Below are 18,852 nucleotides of genomic sequence, written 5' to 3' on the forward strand. Positions count from 1 at the left end.
TCACCAGCAGATGGCATGTTTCCCTCAGTTGTCTATATATGTGTTCTTCTCTATATGAAGATTTTTATAAGCAAGACATAGATAGGGAAAGGGTATTTCTTTAGGATTATAGAATCCCTTTTGAGCTAAGTGGTCAGAAATCCACTAATCAACGCCCAAAGAGATATACTCAATTAAACCTTAATTTGTGTTGGTGCTGGTCTTGAGATTGAAGTTAGTGGGTGGCAGCACCGTGAGGCAGGCACATGGGAGCTGGGGTTGGCAGGACCTGCAAATATCTTCTTGCCCCTGCGGAAGAAAGGTTAGAAGAGGCTAGAAAGTTGTCAGTGCCCCAGCTCAGTGGGCCGATCTTGAATCTCAGCTGGACAGAAAGCACCTGTCTCAGAAATCTCAGCCACTGAGGCTGAAGCAATTGAGGACAGAATCGGATTATGAATTCCACTCTACAAAACAACCCCTTTCTTTTAGGACTGGCTCTCTTATGCACCGTGGCCTTGAAGCCACAGGTTTTTTGATCGCCCCACTTCGTCCCTATAGCCACCTTTTAAGACAGGAGACCTGAAGCATTCTTGGTTGGAGCCGAATACATTCCAGAATCCTCTGATTGGATCCCATTCTCTATAAATAGATGCCCTCAGGAACATGGATGGGTTTCCTAAAATATACTATGCCCCATTCTATGGCCCTCTTCCCGGACTCTGTTGGTGCCCTTTTTGCTCACTGGGGTGGATGCCCCTGGTACTGATTCTTGCCTGAACTGTGTTTGAACTTGCTCATCCCTTGGAAACTACTTTGGATGACCTCCAAGGTCAGTTTTTTTAATGCTTTTAATAAAGGGAGAAAGTTAACTAAGCAATTGTTCATGTGATCTTCAGCGGCCGAAATATTTCAATGACATAATAAATATTTGAAATTCTTACAAGACTAAAAATGTTAATGAACTTTTAAAAAATGCATCAGTTTGGTTCAACAACAGCATTTGAGATATCCCTTGATACCATGATGGAATTTTATTCATAATACCATTTTTTGCTGAATCCAAGTACTTTGCACTTCATCATGTGATTCATGTTGTTACAATGTTGTGACGCTTGGAATCGGCCCTCTGGGTATGAGTCTTCCCTGTTAACTAAATTTCATTGCTAATGAAGTATGCTCGTTTTCCCTTTCAAAGTACATCACTAATGCGATCCACGCTCACCATTATAAAGTGGTTCTCATCTAGATATTCCAGCTACATATTTTAGGATTATCCAGTTAGAAAATGGATCTCATACAAATATTGAGCTAAATACACTGATGCTTATATTTTTGTGCTGACACTGTGTGGACCTGTAAAGGCAAAATTACACATCATGGACTTTATTACTGCCATGAATTGCCTTGTTAACTACCTCCTAACTTCCATTCTTTACATTCTAGTACAAAGAAACCTCTCTTAGGTAGAAGGGTGAATACCGTAAGACTGTAGCTGTGATCGGCACATTTTCTCTTCCATAAATTTGAAGTAAAACAAAAAAGACGTGAAGACATTGAAGTTTTGGGGTTTTACAGATTCAAATTGTTTATAGATGGCAATTTCCAAAGTTGACTGGAACATTTGTTGCTTGACACCAACCATGGGGACCGTTACTGACCAGGTATCCAGACACCATGGTCTGCAATGCATTGCTAACATTGTGCCAAGACCAGGTTTTCATGGACTGGTTGCCATCCATGACCGAGTGAGGCAGGACACGAGGGCAGAGCTGCTCCCGGGAGAGGAGGGACTGGATGTCTTGCTTGTCTCAACGCTCCCCAATAGCCTTGCCAAATTCTCCTTAAGACATCGAGGAAGTCTGGAGTGCACCCACTCAACCTCACTTCCCTCCCGTTGTCTGTTCTGCCAGCCCTGTTCATCTCCCCTCCTGTCTCTCTCAGTAGGTGTTTCCTCAAATGGAATCCTTCCATGCTTAACTCCATTTTGTGCCTGCTTCTCCGAGGACCCAGATCAACATACATGTCATCGACGAAGCCGTTTTCATGTTTACGTGTCTACATGGCTTACAACCATACGACATTCCATTTTGTTCTCTCTCCCTTTTTCTCTCTCTCATGATATTTTTGTAGCATCTTCTAAAAGTAACATGTACTAAAAGTAACAAAATATGCAAAAGCACTTACGCTTTGCACTCTTGTGCTCATTTTTTTTTCTCGTCCTGAAAATTCAATCCGAGTGGAAAATTATTTGTGTCACAAAAATCTGGCGTGCCTTAGGAACCACATTTAAACATCCCTGCTCACAAGTAACTGGCAAAATAAACTCTGGTACCTCTAAACTATGTGGTTGTAGAAAATGAAAATACAGTTTTATTTCTTTATATGGAAAGGCAGTCATGTTACATTATTCTATCATACACTCAAACAGAGAGAGTCTGGAAGGGTTGGCATCAAAATGCTGATTTTAACATTTGGAGTACTTTTCTCTACTTATCTCTGTTGTTTAAATAACAAAAAGGGGGGATATTTCGTTGCCATCCTAGGGTCGAGCGTTCCTTTAGAATACTAATGTTAAGGTAAATACACCATCCCACATACTCCGTTGATCTGAAGAACACATCATTGCTTGTTTATAAGTTAAGTCACCAAGTTGACAATTCACTAACATTTTTGGTTGACATGGCTGTCATTGTTACATGATACATCTTTTAGAGTAAAATGCTTTTCAAGAATTACTTTCCCATTAGGAAATATGATCAGTATTGGTGTATATTATTCTATAACTGAAGCAATGATTGGTTCCTATTGCTCTTTGTGTGGTGATACATGAGCCTTCCCTCGAATAACCGGGCTTTATGTTACTGATCAAGCAGAGCACTTTGGCCTGTTAAGTTAAAATTGAGTAACTCTGGGGGCCCAGATCTTTCTCTAACAATATGTGAGGTGTCAGATAAGCCCTAGGATAGCCTTTCTCTTTTGGGCTGGCTTATGAGTTCTAAGGTCCCATTCAACTTTCTCATTGCACACTTCCAAATAACCACTTTTGCTTTTTGAGTTGGTGATAACAGCAGGTAGAAATTTGTGGTTAAAAAAACAAAACAAAACAAAACAAACCAACCCCCCAAAGCCAAAACAAAAAACAAACAAAAAACAAACAAACAAAAAACCCCAACCACATGCCCTTCTTTTTTATTTAGGAACTAGTTCCACCCAACAAAAAGTACCCTAAAGCTAGTTCAAGTAAAGGAGTTTTATTGTAAGTTTGCAATGGATAGTTCTTTGTTTTTTTTTAAATTTTTTTTTTTCAACGTTTATTTATTTTTGGGACAGACAGAGACAGAGCATGAACAGGGGAGGGGCAGAGAGAGAGAGAGAGAGACACAGAATCGGAAACAGGCTCCAGGCTCTGAGCCATCAGCCCAGAGCCCGACGCGGGGCTCGAACCCACGGACCGCGAGATCCTGACCTGGCTGAAGTCGGACGCTTAACCGACTGCGCCACCCAGGCGCCCCTAATGGATAGTTCTTTAAGTATCCAAGGACAGAAACCAAAAGTGTGTTCACACTGCATTGGTTTTAACTAAAAAGTAAGAAACTAAGGTTATTTATCCAAATTCTCATGTATGTTAAAAGAAGGCTGGACTGAGAGCAAATCTATTGACATGTCTGTTACACCCTAATTCTTTGGTTTCTCTAGCTGACTGGTTATATTACTAAATTTGAATCATCAAAAAGATTGAGGAGGTTGTATAGACTTTCCCCAGTCAAGAGATTTATCATCTATCTATCTATCTATCTATCTATCTATCTATCATCTATCATCTAATTTATCATCACCATCTATCATCTATGTATCTATCATCTATGTCATCTATCTTATCTATCAGTCTATCTATCTTATCTATCATCTATCTTATCTATCATCTATCTTATCTGCCATCTATCATCATCATCTATCAATCATCTCATCATAATCTATCTATCAATCATCTATCTGTCCATCAACTATATCCTCTTTGAAGTCCTTCGTCACTCATTCCCCAGCTTCCTGAGTATTTGGAGTGTTGAGAATGTGGTCATTGATAGCTCACAGAGGAAGAGCAGGGCTTTGCCCAAGACGACATCCGGTTTCCAGCTAAGATTTATAAAGAAATATTGGCAGGTCAAAACAATCTTAGTGAGGATTTGGAGAGTCAACATTTTTACCTATCTGTGGTCCAATATCCTGATGGATAATTGACACCATAATCGAGGACTTTCCTCGGTGAACATAACTCTATGGCCCAGCAGTGCTACTTAAACTGACTTATCCCAAGAGACCAATGAAGGATGTGCACAGATATTAGTTATCAAGATGTTGACTCAGTTATTCAGTATGTTCAGTTAAGAAACAACATCAATGCCTCATAACGTAAGGGTTGGTAGAGTAAAGCAACCACGGACTACAACGGAGCCATTATAAATGAGGTGGCATCAGCTTTATTGACATGAGAACTCATCTCAATAAGAGGCTGAGTGAAGAAGGAAGGTTAATGAACAATATGTATAATAAGCTCCTGTTTTTTTGTTTTTTGTTTTTTTTTTTTTTTTACTCAAATCATTATATAAATGCGTAAGAAACACCTGGACAATTGTACACCAAAATACTAACAGCAATTACCTCTGCATAGTGATGATAGAATTAGGTAGGATTATAATTCCACTACTTGTATTTTATGCACATATTAAATACTGTCTAGAAAATACATGTTTACTGTATTATTGAAAGACCAACAAAATTATTGAAAAAGTAAATGCCTCCCATTGTCCTTAATTATGAAATTTGTTGATCAAAATATTGCAAAAATGTTTTTTCCTCACATAAGCAATCCAACCTTCAAATAATTATCATTTCAATACCTCAGCTTTCCTCTCCACATATTAATATTTACTTCCTCTCACATGTATTTGGATGGAGAAAATATTTAAGGGAGAAAAATAAATCTCTGATCCTCACACAAAGACCACTACCACACTTGTTATATTACTCTTAGTGTGGGCTGATGTTTTTGACTTTTTCATAATAACTGGAGGCCTGCTTAACTCTTTTATCGATTAATCAAACTGATACACACACCTGATTACATATCGTATGATGTATAAATGTGCACAGTTAAGTATCATATAATGTATCGTTGTTCCTAATGAAGTAGCAAGTTTTGTGTAATATTCAGTATATGATTTCAGTTAAATATTTTAAGTAAACAGTGCTTGAGTATGTAGTCATCTCCAAACTCTTATTTGTATTCAGTATTGCACTGAAAATAGTGTTTACTTTTGGTTTTTCATATGTGTTTGTTTCTCCATTCCCACGAAGAGTTCCATTTCTGATTCCCTTCCCCGAAGAAGCCCTACAATGCTAAGGAGGTAAGCTAGGCTGCCAGGGCCGTTTAATGGCCTTTCTTTGGATGCTCTGCTAAACACGTATCTGGCAGTCCTTAAGGGCCAAGGAAGTTTGGCCTTTCATATAGCAGAAACATACACCGAGTGTTTCTTGGTACCCTCGTGTCAGTCCATCTACTGGATTCCTTTAACTCTGCCGCCCTGGGGTGGTGGTGACACAGGCGTCCTGTTACACTTTTAGGACGAGAGGGGAGCCCATGCCGGCATTCTTACTAGCCCCGTTTCTCCACTCTCCCCTGGCTTACCCACACACCTCATTTCTGCGTCCCAGTGGCTTACAGAGGTGAGATTAGATCATGTGTCTGATGATCTTGTGTGAGTGCAACATGTCACTTACTCCTTCTCTGAGAAGCAGGGGCAATGGTAAACCTAAAGGAGATTTTCTATGTAAGCTTTCAGGTCGTTCCTCTACATCCTTGAATGGAAGAGTGAACGTAGTTGCCTTTCCAGGGGCATAGCTGGTGTGGGGCGGTGGCTGAGAACCAGGGGTTTTGGAGTCCTGGCCCTCCCACACTGGGCCCACAGCACCTCTGTAAGCACCAGCTACCAGCAGAGAGAAAATTCTTTCAGGCTTGGCATCAAGATGCCTAGGGCATCCTGGGAAATGACATGAGCATCACATACACCCGTGTGAAATTCTTGGGGGTGGAGTCGTTGGCATATAAAGCATCAGAGGAGAAACACACTGTGTTTCTGGTGCCATGTAATGGTTACTAACGAGAAGCGTCAAGGAATGTAAATTCAGAGCCTTTCCACCCAACGGCGTGGTAACCAGAAAATAAGGATCCGGATGTGGTATGTCTGCCTTTCCCTTTTATTTATTTAGTTATCATCATTATTATTTTAGTTTCTAGAGTGTGTCTAGCTAAAAACTCTAGGTGAAAGGCTTCTTTGTAAAAAAAACAAAAACAAAACCAAAAACAAACATTACAGTTTTCCATATCCTACTTTTCTAGATTGTTCGAAAATTCCCTTTCATCACAGAAATCCTTGTGCAAACAGTAAACATAGAAAGGTCTTTTAAGACATTCATTCTTCATTCCTCTTGCTTCCCTCCTTAGAATCATTGCATTTTCAATCACATTCTGAAACATGGCGAACATTCTAACAACAGAAGTCAAGCTGAAATACAACATATTGTAAAAAAAAAAAAAAAATGGGGGGGTTTGTTTGTAATATGGCATTCATTTTACAATGCACATATTAGGTCAAATGGTAAGGACCAAAGCACCCTTTCCCCACCCAGAGATCTCACAGACCACGCACCACGAAGGCTACTCTGAATGCCGCTAGAAGCTTTGTCCACCAGCTCTCAGCTTTCATATACCTTCCATACCAAAGGACATACCTACCACTAGGGTTTTGTGGTGGCTTAAAAAGAAAAAACTGAAGCGTATCACTAAGAAAACTGCTGTACGATGTGTCTATGGGGAGGACTGCAGTCGTTAAGGCGAGGAGAGGGGCACCTCGCCCCCCCCAGGCTGGCTGGGGGGTGCCTGGCCTCATCCTGAGAGGCAGTCTCCATTCTGGAAAGCAGGTGGCTCACACTTTTTTCGGGTTTGTTCTCTTCTGGGCACTCCTAGCTTTGACGGTCTTCTTGGGGCTGGCCGGTTTGGGAGAGGGCGGCTTTCCCTTTGGTTTCTGGGCGTTGCTACGACCGGTATGCCCAGCCGTTCGCTTCTTATCCTGAACTGTCCTCCGCTGCTCCCGGAGCCTCTCTTCCCACTGCTGGGAGGCAATTTGCACACATGACCATCAGATGCATCTCATCATGTCATGCTGTTGCCCTAATATCAGAATTAATGCAATTTTTTCCCACTGTAATCTATGAATCGTGACAGCAAATAAAATAGCTACCCTCCATTATCGAGCGCTTAGCATATACCAGATGATTTGAGAAGGGCTCAGTATGGGAGGAAGTTTTGATAAGCGTTCGTTTCACTGTAACAACAGCCTTCTAGGTGGACACCACGGTCATGACCAGGAAACGAGCACACAGAGCTTATTTGTAGATGGTCACACAGCTGATAAATGTCAGAACTGGGATTCAAATTCACCCAGTCTGACTCCAGAGCCCAAGGCCCCAGCCCACAGGCCCTATGATGCAACATTCCTACACAGCAAAGCCTTCTAAAAAGGCTCTGACATATGGCTAAGAGCAGAAATTTATCCAGCCTCACTAGGAAGTCCAAAGGTCTATTCCCACATTTATGGATGGGCTCACCTAATTCTCTTACATCAGAAGGAAAACAGAGACCCCACTCACGTCTAGTAATCCACTCAAGTGCTAGCTACCCAGAACCCAGGAGAAATGAGGCATTCTGGGTAGTTGTTTCCTTGATAGAAAAAGATATACCTCTTATTATAGAAAGAAATACTATTTATTTAAGTAGCTGCATGTAAGAAAAAACTGAAAAAGGCTCCTTGAATAGACACTGCTTTTTATTGTAACACAAATGCCCCTACTTTGTTATATTTCATTCAGCAAAGAGTTTGAGCATGACCACAGGCCAGACATTGCTCTAGTCACTAGAAATACAGTGAAATGAGAAACACTGTCCCCACCTTCCCAGGGCACAACTCTAATCTGTTCTAAAATAGTAAACATCTTACATTTGCTATTATATGGTGATATCTTCGAATTCTTACTGAAGTTTATTAGAATATTTGCTGCAAAAGTGAATGGCCCAAACAGCTAGGATTCTTTTCTTTTAATATTTAAAAACAATTTTTTAATGTTTATTCATTTTTTGATAGAGAGAGTGTGAGCAGGGGAGGGGCAGAGAGAGAGGGAGACACAGAATCCGAAGCAGACTCCAGGCTCCGAGCTGTCCGCATAGAACCCGACGCGGGGCTAGAACCCACGAACCACAAGATCACGACCTGAGCCAGTCAGACGCTTAACTGACTGAGCCACCCAGGCGCCCCTAATTATTTTTTTAAAGTTTATTTATTTTTGAGAGAGAGAGAGACAGAGCGAGAAAGCGCTGGTGGGGGAGGGGCAGACAGAGAATCCCAAGAAGACGCCATGCTGTCAGTGTGGGGCCCAAAGCGGGGCTCAAACCTACAAACCATGAGATCACGGCCTGAGCTGAAGTCAGACACTTAACCGACTAAGCCACCCAGGGGCCTCTAAATAGCTTTGATTCTTGAAAGCTTTCTTTCCTCCCAGGTTCTCATGGTGGACTTGCTTTCTACACTGATGCCTCTAATCCACTGTAGTCTTGGAAACCAGATAACCCATCCTGCTAGAATCTTCTGTCCAGTAAGGCTAAGCGTGCTCCTGACAGCTCCATGGTTTTCAGCTCAGATGGAAGTCATGTTATTCTGAAATGCACAGAGTAGACGAGGCTATGTTCAAACTACCTTCTCCATTAAGTCAGTATTAACATAGACTTCTTCCTCACACAGGCAGTAATAGGACCTTTTGTGAACCTGACAGCACAAATTCTCCTACATCTATCTAAACGTATTTACAGGAGAGGGAATGCTTTAAACATTTCAAACCAATGACCTGATTTCTTTAGTTCTGGTGTGACAGCATATCTCTGGGCAAAAAATTATTCTAATCCTCTAATTGCATTGCGAATATTTCTATGATGATACCACCAAAAATCATGGATTTGGCCACAAAATGATTACAGTTGGTATATATAATTTATTTTGACAAAAGTCTCAAAACTATTTTAAATATGGGGATAGATTATGCTTTGTACAGAGACAGTAGCATGGATTTTAGAATTGTGGGTTCACACCATTACATGTATATGTCTGTTTTAATCCCGCTGGATGTGAACTCTGCTCAAGTGCCTGACTGTTTGCTAAAATAGTTAAAAGCAAACAAACAACAAACAAAAACAAAAACCAAAAAAAACAAACCCTAATTTAATCTGGAAATAACCATTAGATGAAGATTGAATGTAACAAATCATCTTTGAGGTTGAAGTGAGAATAACTTTGTTCTTAACTACTTATTCGAAAGACAAATACTGATGCTATTTCAACCTCCTATGAGAGCCTGGAGATGGAAGAAGGTGAAGGAAGAATCCCCAGTTCTATAGAATTTCTTTACCTGCGCTTAAATCCATATGCGCAGGGTTGCTAATTATACTTACTATGGATCTTTTACTAAGTTGGTCTCTCCATTTTTCAACTAAACAGTTTTCAAGAAGCATCATCCTGAAAAAAAAAAGAAAGGAATTTATTTTAAGCAATTCTGATTATGAAAGGAAAAAGTTAAAAAAAAATACAAAAAAATTGTCAAATCCAAAATTCGTTGTTTTCTTTTTCTTTCCCTTTCCCTTTCCCTTCCTTTTCTTTTCTTTTCTTTTTTTAGAGACAGAGAGAGAGTGTGCAAGCCAGGGAGAGGGGCAGAGGAAGAGAGATACAATCTAAATCAGGCTCCATGCTAAGCATAAGACGTGAGGCTCCTTTTCACGACTGTGCGATCATGACCTGAGCCAAAATCAAGAGTCAGATGCTTAACCAAGTGAGCCACCCAGGTGCCCCTACAAATCAAAATTCTTTATAACCCTTAACTCTACAATCCACATATCCCCCATTTATATTTTACTAGCATTTCCTTTTATTCTTCCTTGTACCTATATTCTTAAATCACACTATATATTTAGATCCCACTGTACAGTTCTTTTTATCATTCTATTATATGCATTTTCTCATATAATTAGAATACTGCTTTAATAACCACATAATATTGCAATAATGATACTTAGGCCTTTCTCTACTGTTGAATCCCTTTCATTGCTTCATTACTATTAACAGCTTTTTGTTGAATATCCTTGTATATTTACTAGTGTGCACTGGGTTATTATTTCCTTAGGACAGATTTCTTAAAGTAGAATTACTGGGTCCAAGAGTATGTACTTTCTCAAAGTTTTCTAAATCGTTTTCAGAATGGTTGAACTTTCATTCAGATCATGTTTTACTCTGGATTGGAGAATTAAAGAGGTAAATTTATTTACTCTTTGTATTTCTTCTGGAACGTGTCCATATAGATTTATGTACATATTATTTATATATTGTAGTCTTAATGTGTTAAATATTAACTTATATGAACTCTTTACAGAGTAAGGCTACTCTCCCTTTGCCATAACTATTACAAGTATCTTTCTCAACTTTTATTGGCTTTCTTTGCTGATTTTTATGTCCATGATATAATGTCATCCAAGGTATGTATTGACATTTCCTCTTGTAATTTTTTACATTAATTTCATGTTTGCAAAGTATTTTGTTATTCAGATTTCATACATCTATCTATTCACCTAATTTTACCCTCTATGATTAAGTTTTAAAAAATATCTCTTGAATCCATTTGAAATTCATTTTATGGTATTAGTATAAAGTGAAAATATGTACTATTTTTCCAAATAAAAACATTTGCAACATTTACTAACTAATATACTCACGTCTAATGGATTTGCCCTTTTTCCTTCCTAATACGGTACTTTACGCATTAGCATCCGTCTCACGAATGCTTCCTCTGTTTTATTTATCTGCATGTCTACTCTTGTACCACATGGTTTTAGCAGTCTAGCTTTGTTCCAGTTTTCTGTTTCTCCTGAGGCAGAAACCGATTTCCTTCCAAACGGTTATTTTCAAAATGTCCTTTACACGCCCTTGCCAGTTTGTGCTTCCAAATGATCATTGTGTGAAGACATAAATCCCGATCATTCGAAAATATTTTTTACTGGTATTTTCATCAGAATGCCATTAAATCTATAAATGAACAGAAAGGATGACGGGAATCCAAACAGAATTTGATGACTAGCAGTCTGGTACATTCCCAGAACTGCACCTAGTCCTGTACCAGGTACAAACACCATGCGAGAGAAGAGCCCAGCAACATTCAGTCAACATTCATTCGTTCTTTAGAGAGACAAGATATAAGGAGAACAGTTTGAAAGCCAAGAATACCCATGAGGCACCTGGGTGGCTCAGTTGGTTGAGTGTCTAACTCTTGACTTCAGCTCAGATCATGATCTTACAATCGTGGGATCGAGCTCCGAGTCAGGCTCTGCACTGACAGGGACGGAGCCTGCTTGGGATTCTCTCTCTGCCCCTCCTTTGCTCTCTCTCAAGATAAATAAATAAACATTAAAGAAAAAAAAAAAAGCCAAGGGTATAGATCAGGAAAGATAGAATACAGATCAGGAAGGTATTCAAGTGAGGTCAGTTGCAAAAGGTGTTTTGAAAAAACAGTCCACAGCTGTACCCAGAAGAAACAGATGAGCATTAATGGCAGGGAATTAAAGGGAAGACTGGTTATATAAAATATGAATGATTCTGTTGGAGATGTATACTGCAGCCAGTTAGGGGGCCCATTCCGCACCCTGGTCTGAAGAGTTTGATTTTTACATTCTAAGGAATGTACCAATATATAAAAATATGCCAAGAAAAGAGATGTGGGGAAACACACTCCCAGCTAGAGGTACGCGGATATATGTGTGTGAGCATGAGTGCGAATGTGTGTGTGTACGCAATGATCTATCAAACAAATGTCATGTACTTATATTGTGTGTAAGGAAATGTGGACCTGTCGTCTCAAATGGCCATCTTTACCTGATCATTAAAGAGCTCTTTAAAAAAATTAAAGTATTTGCCACACCAAGATTGATTTGAATCATTTGAAAAGAATTGTTTTCACTCATAGTAATTTATCTGCCTACGATTTTTGAAGTCCTTTAACGAATTCTGAAATTGATTTTTAAGCATCCCACTCAAATACTCATATTCCTACTGTTCCTTAATGCCACAGGGAATTAAATGATATTTAGGCTATGTGATTATTGCAACAGAGGCATCTGTTGAAATTGTATTTTTATTTACTGAACTATTTTTATTTTTATTATTTTTTTTTTAAATTCTTTTTCAACGTTTATTTTTATTTTTGGGACAGAGAGAGACAGAGCATGAACGGGGGAGGGGCAGAGAGAGAGGGAGACACAGAATCGGAAACAGGCTCCAGGCTCTGAGTCATCAGCCCAGAGCCTGATGCGGGGCTCGAACTCACGGACCGCGAGATCGTGACCTGGCTGAAGTCGGATGCTTAACCGACTGCACCACCCAGGCGCCCCTACTGAACTATTTTTAAATTGTCTATTTATTTATTTATTTAGAAAGAGAAGAGAGAGAGAGAGACAGAGAGAGACAGAGAGAGAGAGAGAGAGAGAATCTTAAGCAGGCTCCGCACTCAGCACAGAGCCTGACGTGGGGCTCGATCCCACAACCCTGGGATCATGATCTGAGCCGAAATCGAGAGTCGGGTGCTCAACCTACCGAGCCACCTAGGCGCCCCTTAAACTGCCTTTGTAAAAAGAACTACTGGCGCCGTTAAAAAAAAAACAAAAAACAAAAAACACCACGACTGGTAAATGGGATTCACGTTTCCATTAAGCAGTGTGCGGTTTCCTCCCTCCCGCTCTGTGCCTACCTGGAGCGCCACTCGTAACACATGATGAGCACATCTTGATGGGGCAGGATGTGGGGGCACTGGCAGGAAGAATTGGTAATGAGCGGGACCTGCGTCCGAGGGATGGGTGACGAGGACTTGAAGATCTCTTTCACGTCCACCACGGTCGTTACTTCGTTACAGCCGCTTCTCTGCACAGCTTTTATTTTGGCGTGAATGACTGCAATTTAAAAATTGATGGAAGTGTTGATGAGGCCTCTGCAGACAAATAGGGATGGTGTATTCACGCCAAGCCCTGAGCCTCTCTTAAAGAATCCCTCCTGTAATTATGGTCATGTCCAAGCTGCCCAGATGCAGGCCAAAAGCCCACACAATCATACTGTCAGCATTGTCTTTAAAGTTCTGGATCAGCCTGCAAGACGTAAGAGCAAAGCGACAGGCGGGCTCGGTCTGGGCTCTGCCTCTGGGTCAGCGACTGCTCCTCACTGGGCTACAGAGAGGATGTGAAAACAGAACCTCGCAGGTTTTTCTCAGCCTTAAAAACCTGACGTCAGTTTTGTTTGGACGTTTGTTTGCCGAGAACATATCAGGAGATTCAGTTACATAGAACGTCAGTAAAAATTTCATAGAAACAAGTAGACTCTGCCTTGTGATTATCGGAAGTGAGAATCGTATGTTCTCAGAGTCACAAGCCACTTTACAATTTGTATGGTCCAACCGCCTGTCTGATGCTGGGACTTCCTGTCTTCCGAAGGAAGTTATTAAAGCTGTAACATTTGTGACCTGGACAGAGTCTCTGAAGATCACTATTCTTAATCCTTTAATTTCACAGACTGTCAAAGTGAGGTCTGCGGCAAGCGGATGTATAACTGTTATTACGGATAGCTGTTAAGTAATCACTGTCTGATCAAGCTTAAAATTTTGGCCCTTTTGGTCCCTTGCTATTACTGCCTTCCATGGAATTGTAATCAGCCTAGCATGGATCTCTGTCTTGGATTCTGTCCTAGAAAGCTGGTTTAGGAAGAAGGCAACGGACTTAAATAGAAAATGGTTTCATCCTCAAAGAAGTTATGTGGCAATGACACCGTGGACAGCAAGACAGTGAAACTCAGATTAGCAACTAGGGCTGGATAGTGTCAGAGGAGGGGCAAAATCGTTTAGATTAACGTAATATCTACAAAGAACAGTTTTCAAACGACAACAATAAAAGCTACCGGAAAAGTCAGTTGTTTTTTTTTTTTCTTTTTTTGGTAGAGTTACCCACATTGGCTATAATCTCAAATCTAACAACTTCACTAAGAGGTTATTTTTTCAGCCCTTTATATTGCCACGATCTTCCTACTTTCACATGCGATATGTAACATAAGGTTTATGATTTCAAATTTCAGTTTGAAATATGGAAAACAAAGTTAACAAATAAAATGACCATTTTGCCAAAACAGTTCTGTTATTCCAGCAGAAGTAATTTAAGAAATGCAAAGGTGGGGGGGGTGCCTGGGTAGCTCAGTCGGTTAAGCGTCCAGCTCTTGGTTTCAACTCAGGTCATGATGTCAAGGTTTGTGAGTTCGTGTCCCGCATTGGGCTCTGTGCTGATAGCAGGGAGACTGCTTGGGATTCTGTCTCCCTCTCTCTCTGCCCCTTCCCTGCTCGCTCTCTAGCTCTCTCTCTCAGAAATAAATAAATAAACATTAAAAAAAAAAAAAGAAATGCAAAGGAATATAAAACAAGTCAGATATTTTAAAAGAACATATTTTCAATTAAATTTACTTTCAAATGAGAACAGTAGAATTACATTTACTTAAAAAAATTGAAAATAGCCGTGTTGACTGTTCTTTCAAATAAGAGAGGAGGGCATTTAAATGATGTCAATACTTATAGCCAGAGGGTCTCATGATTAACCTATTTCTCTACAGTTTCTTTTAGGTGTTAAATATCTATAAGTGTTTATAACTAAAAAGAAACATGGGCAGGTCTTAGTTCCTGGGCCTCTGGGCCTCAGATAATCAAATCCATGGATCGCTCACCCATCCTTCCTGCAGCAAGGAAACCTCAGGAAAAGAAAAAGTCAGTTGGGCTGTCCTGGCTGAGTGGCACCTCTCACCGAGACCAAGAGGACCTTGATGTCACATTTGAGCCCTGAGCCACATCGCTGTTCTCCCTGGGTAATTTACGTTGTTTTTGCTTGATTTACCCAGAAGAGCAAGGCATTTTATAGTTGTTATTGTGCCTTCCAGAACCCACATCGTGAACCACGTTGGGATTGGCTTTCTTTACTTTGGGATTGGCTTCGTGACTGGCTTTGTAATTGGCCAACTCGTCAAGTGAACGGCTTCATCGGATGACTTACCGTAGCTGTAGTTTTTGCTCAGATACGTCGCCAGAGTCGGCTTCACCTTTTTGCACTTGCAGCGGTCTGAAGGAGACGAAAGAGAGGCAGAGAGTCGGAAAAGTGTTCGGAAATCACTCTGGGGAGGAGGCAAAAAAAAAAAAAAAAGGGACTTCGAGAAGAAGGAACTCACCAGGGCTTAGGCGTTTACAGTCAACATCAAGAGGCCTCTCCTGTACCATCATGTCTGGCGTGATGTCTATCCACTTAACGTCTGAAACACACACACAGCCGCATGGGTGTGGTCAGTGACTTAGCCCGTTCACCCCACTGGAATAAAGAACCATCTGGAGAAATGAACTAACACGGCGTTACCAAAGAATAATACTACGTTGTAAAAGTGGCATCGGCTTGTCAACTACTTCTTTCATACAGACATTCTTGGGCTTAGAAAAGAAGACTTTTGAGTGAGGTTTTGCCCATCCAGCACAAATTGATGTGAATGCCCGTCCATCTGACTTGGCTGACACATACAGCTAACTTTCCCACCCAAATCCATTTTAAAATGTTGGTTTTTCCAAGTGGACAGTTGACACTAATCAAAATATCCCGAATATTTCCAAATCTCCACCTCTCATTTCCCAGTGCAGAAACGGTCCACAGCTATATAAGACTCCCCCCACCCCCCACCGGCCAAGGCATAACCCTCTATCATTTATATAATTTAAGCAACAAATATGTTTTTCTCTAAAGCTCTGAATTAGAGAAGAGTTTCGATTTTCCCTTCCTTATACTTCTCTTTCTTCACGTTATGGACAATGCTCTGAGACATAACCTCAGAAACTACACTAAGGCAACAGCATAATCTCTTTAAAAGTTCAGTAACCTGGGTCAGGGATAAAAAAAGCATGCAAAAATATTCTTAGGCTTGACTTCAAGAAGTGGACTTAAATTTGTTCCTTCGTCCTAGAAAAGCAGCAAAATGACCGAAAAAAGGAAGCGGAAGTTGATATCCAGTTAACCAAGATGCCGCAAGATAAGATGTCGACCGTGAAACAGACATCACAATTTTCCAGAAGGACTAAATTTACAAACTGCACTCCTCCTGGGGAGTGATGCCTGCTACTGCTTTTTTTTTTTTTTTTTCTTTTTTCCCCAAAAAAGAGTTTTCAAGAGCTAGCACTAAGTGGAGAACCCTGATGGGGCTGTTTTAAGCATTAAACCGTACACGGAAATCGCTGAACACTGGCTCGGACCCCACCTATATATGTGTTCGTTGCTATTATTCTATCATTGTCAAGGAAAATGCTAATGGCTCTCTTTAGAAGCACCTCCCTACCCCCCCCCCCTACATTCTCTATGGGACATGGTGTTCTTCCGCCCCCTACGTTCTGTAGGGAGAGCAGACTTGTACCCACGTCAGGTCACCGCCCTTCCCACCTCCTCCAATTGTCGGAAGTGAGATTGGGTGGCGGGGGGGGGGGGGGGGGGGGGGCGGTGGCTGGGGGGACCAACAGCCCACCCACCCACTGGCATCGGTAGAAGGGGCCGCCCGGTGGGTTCTCCCGTGGAAGCCACAGCCAAGAATGCCCCCTCACCCCCCTCGGTCCTTCCTTTCCCTCCGGCTCAGGCTCACCCTCGGGGAGGTCGGTGACGATGGCCTCCGGCGAGATGCACACGCCGCGGTCGTAGACCGGTAGCTCTTCGCAGGCCAGGCTCTCGGGCCAGCTGTGGTTGTACATCTTCATGAGGGGTTCGCAGTCGTCGCGCGCGCGCTGGCACACCGACTTGCACGGCTTGATGGGGTCGTGCAGGAACTCCAGCGTGCAGATGGGCGCGTACATGGCGCAGAGGAAGAAGCGCAGCACCGCGCTGCAGTTCACGTCCACCAGCTCCTCGTACTGCTCGATGGCCAGGATGGCGTTCTCCTGCGTGCTGTGGTGCAGGTGGTTGGGCATCCGCGTGATGTTCCAGGGCATGTGCCGGCACATGGGGATGCGCACCGGCTCGCAGGGCGCGCCGCGCACGCCCAGCGCCAGGCGCAGCCCCAGGCACAACGCCGCCAGGACGGAGAGCAGCATGGCACTGCCCTAGCGCGCCGCCGCCCCGACAGGCAGAAGGGGCCCTCGGCTCCCTGCCCCCCTAGGCTCTCGCTCTCCCTTCCCCGGGGAGGAAGTCCCGCGGGGCACCGGAGAGGCTCTCCGCCCGCGCTGCCGTCGGCGGCGGTGCGGGGCCTCGCGGGCCGGTCGGGGGTATCCGGCGTCCGGCGCACCGAGCGCGAGCAGCGCCGGCCCTCAGCCTGCGGGGCGCGGACCCGCCCGGGCAGCTCCAGTCCCGGCCCCGGCAGCTCCGAGCGCGGCCGGCCCCGGCCATTGCGAGACCCTATTTATCCCGACACCTCCCCTGACGTGGGCTCCGAACGCTCCCTTGGCAGCGGCGGGCGCGGCGCGGGCTCCCCCTCGGCCGCCCCCCCCCCCCCACCCTCCACCCCCCAGCCCTCGCTTCGTCGGAGCGGTGACATCATCTCCTCCGGGCCGCAGCCCAGGGCTGGAATCCTGCATTTCCCCAAAGTCCCTTCCTTTTTAGTCTGGCCAGTCCTTTTTCTTCGCACCAAGAGAAAGAGTCTCTGGCAGTCGTTTGGGACGCCGGATCCAAGAGGTGCAGGAGATGATTTCGGGAGAGGGAAGGACGCGATCTGGGCCCAAGCTGAACTTTGCTCCCTCTGCCTTAGAGGTTCCCCGAGTACAGAGTTGGAGGGGAAGGAAAACTTCGGCCGCCCTTTAATTCTGAAACACGCTTGCTTTCTCCAGGAGGGGGCGTGAGGAGCGCTGAGCGGCGAGACGACGGTGTGGGACCCGGGAGCCATTGTTGGAACAGGATGGACACCTTGTAGAAACAAACCTCCCCCAAGTTGCATGGAGTTGGGTTTTGTTATTGTTGTGTCTAGAAGCCAGTAGCTGGGGCTCAGGTTTTTTCCAGAATGGCATTCGGTCTGTACCTGCTCCAGGAACAGAGCTGCCAGAGGTGTAGTAATCGCATCTTCCAGTGTGGAAATGTTTTCCATCCACCAACGTTCCCCTTCCTTCTTCTCACTCCCTATTTCTTGGTCCAACGTGAACGAAACCCAGGAGAAGGGGAAGAGTGCCGACATGACAATATGAAAAAAAAAAAAAATTTCCCCCCTCATGCCCAAAGCGATTTCCAACCCAGCAGCCTAAATTCTTGATTTTTGATGTGCTTGGAAAGAAAGTATTTGCATTGAGTGAGAACCTGTGTACTATGGAAAGCAAGCGTGTATATTTTGTGTTCTTTTTTCTTGTTATTAGGAAGAAGTGATAGAACCGACGACTGGCTCAGGTCTCCACAAGAACCAAAACAAAACAAAAAGGAGGCTTTATTGTTGCAAGTATATTAATCTCCAGGCAGTAAGAATTCCGGTATGTGGTATTTTCATGGGGTGTTGGAATATGAAAATGTGGTTTCTAAATGTAAATCTTTAAAAACATAGTCTAATTAGAATCCTGAACACACAGTAGGTAATTGGTTTTGGTTTTTTTGTTGTTGTTTTGTTTTTTTGTTTGTTTTCTTTCCAAAGCTTAGCTTGGTCACAGCTTAGCTGTCGTCACATTGTGACCCACAACGATAGTTTAGTTTGACTCTGACCAGGATTAAGAAAT

The 18,852-nt window shown here is 42.7% G+C and overlaps 2 protein-coding genes across 4 annotated transcripts in view; one reads left to right on the forward strand and one right to left on the reverse strand.

The window, feature by feature from the left end:
- The window catches only part of NME8 (NME/NM23 family member 8), a 63,779-nt gene extending 58,399 nt beyond the window's left edge, over positions 1-5,380 (forward strand). Inside the window, exon 18 of one of the 2 annotated variants that reach the window (XR_015248108.1) lies at positions 5,335-5,380. The gene's annotated coding sequence lies outside the window, so the exon portion shown is untranslated. Of the gene's footprint in view, positions 1-1,920; positions 2,159-5,334 lie in introns of those variants that run through there. The other variant, XR_015248107.1, reaches the window with a different exon arrangement.
- Positions 5,381-6,213: 833 nt separating this feature from the next.
- On the reverse strand, positions 6,214-17,576 carry SFRP4 (secreted frizzled related protein 4). 2 transcript variants are annotated; one of them, XM_086696984.1, is made up of 6 exons: positions 16,812-17,570; positions 15,369-15,449; positions 15,197-15,262; positions 12,871-13,069; positions 9,536-9,599; positions 6,214-7,148 (listed from the first exon to the last, which is right to left on the reverse strand). In XM_086696984.1, exons 1-6 carry the CDS (start codon positions 17,254-17,256, stop codon positions 6,963-6,965), a joined length of 1,041 nt encoding a protein of 346 aa, XP_086553110.1. In that variant the 5' UTR covers positions 17,257-17,570; the 3' UTR covers positions 6,214-6,962. The 2 variants fall into 2 exon arrangements, with proteins under 2 accessions (XP_086553110.1, XP_086553111.1); XM_086696985.1 differs by lacking the exon at positions 6,214-7,148 and adding an exon at positions 7,845-8,747 and having other exon boundaries at positions 16,812-17,576.
- Positions 17,577-18,852: the final 1,276 nt, after the last annotated feature.

The sequence above is a fragment of the Puma concolor genome, chromosome A2, assembly GCF_028749965.1.
Source record: "Puma concolor isolate L17-30 chromosome A2, mPumCon1.1.hap2, whole genome shotgun sequence".
NCBI classification, from domain to species: domain Eukaryota; kingdom Metazoa; phylum Chordata; class Mammalia; order Carnivora; family Felidae; genus Puma; species Puma concolor.

Coding starts and splice junctions, on each gene's coding strand:
- SFRP4 (XM_086696984.1), bottom strand. CDS start 17,256: ATGCTGCTCTCCGTCCTGGCGGCGTTGTGCCTGGGGCTGCGCCTGGCG. Junction 15,450..16,811: donor CGTCACCGACCTCCCCGAGG/GTGAGCCTGAGC, acceptor TGTGTGTTTCAG/ACGTTAAGTGGATAGACATC. Junction 7,149..9,535: donor AACTTAGTAAAAGATCCATA/GTAAGTATAATT, acceptor ATTGCCTCCCAG/CAGTGGGAAGAGAGGCTCCG.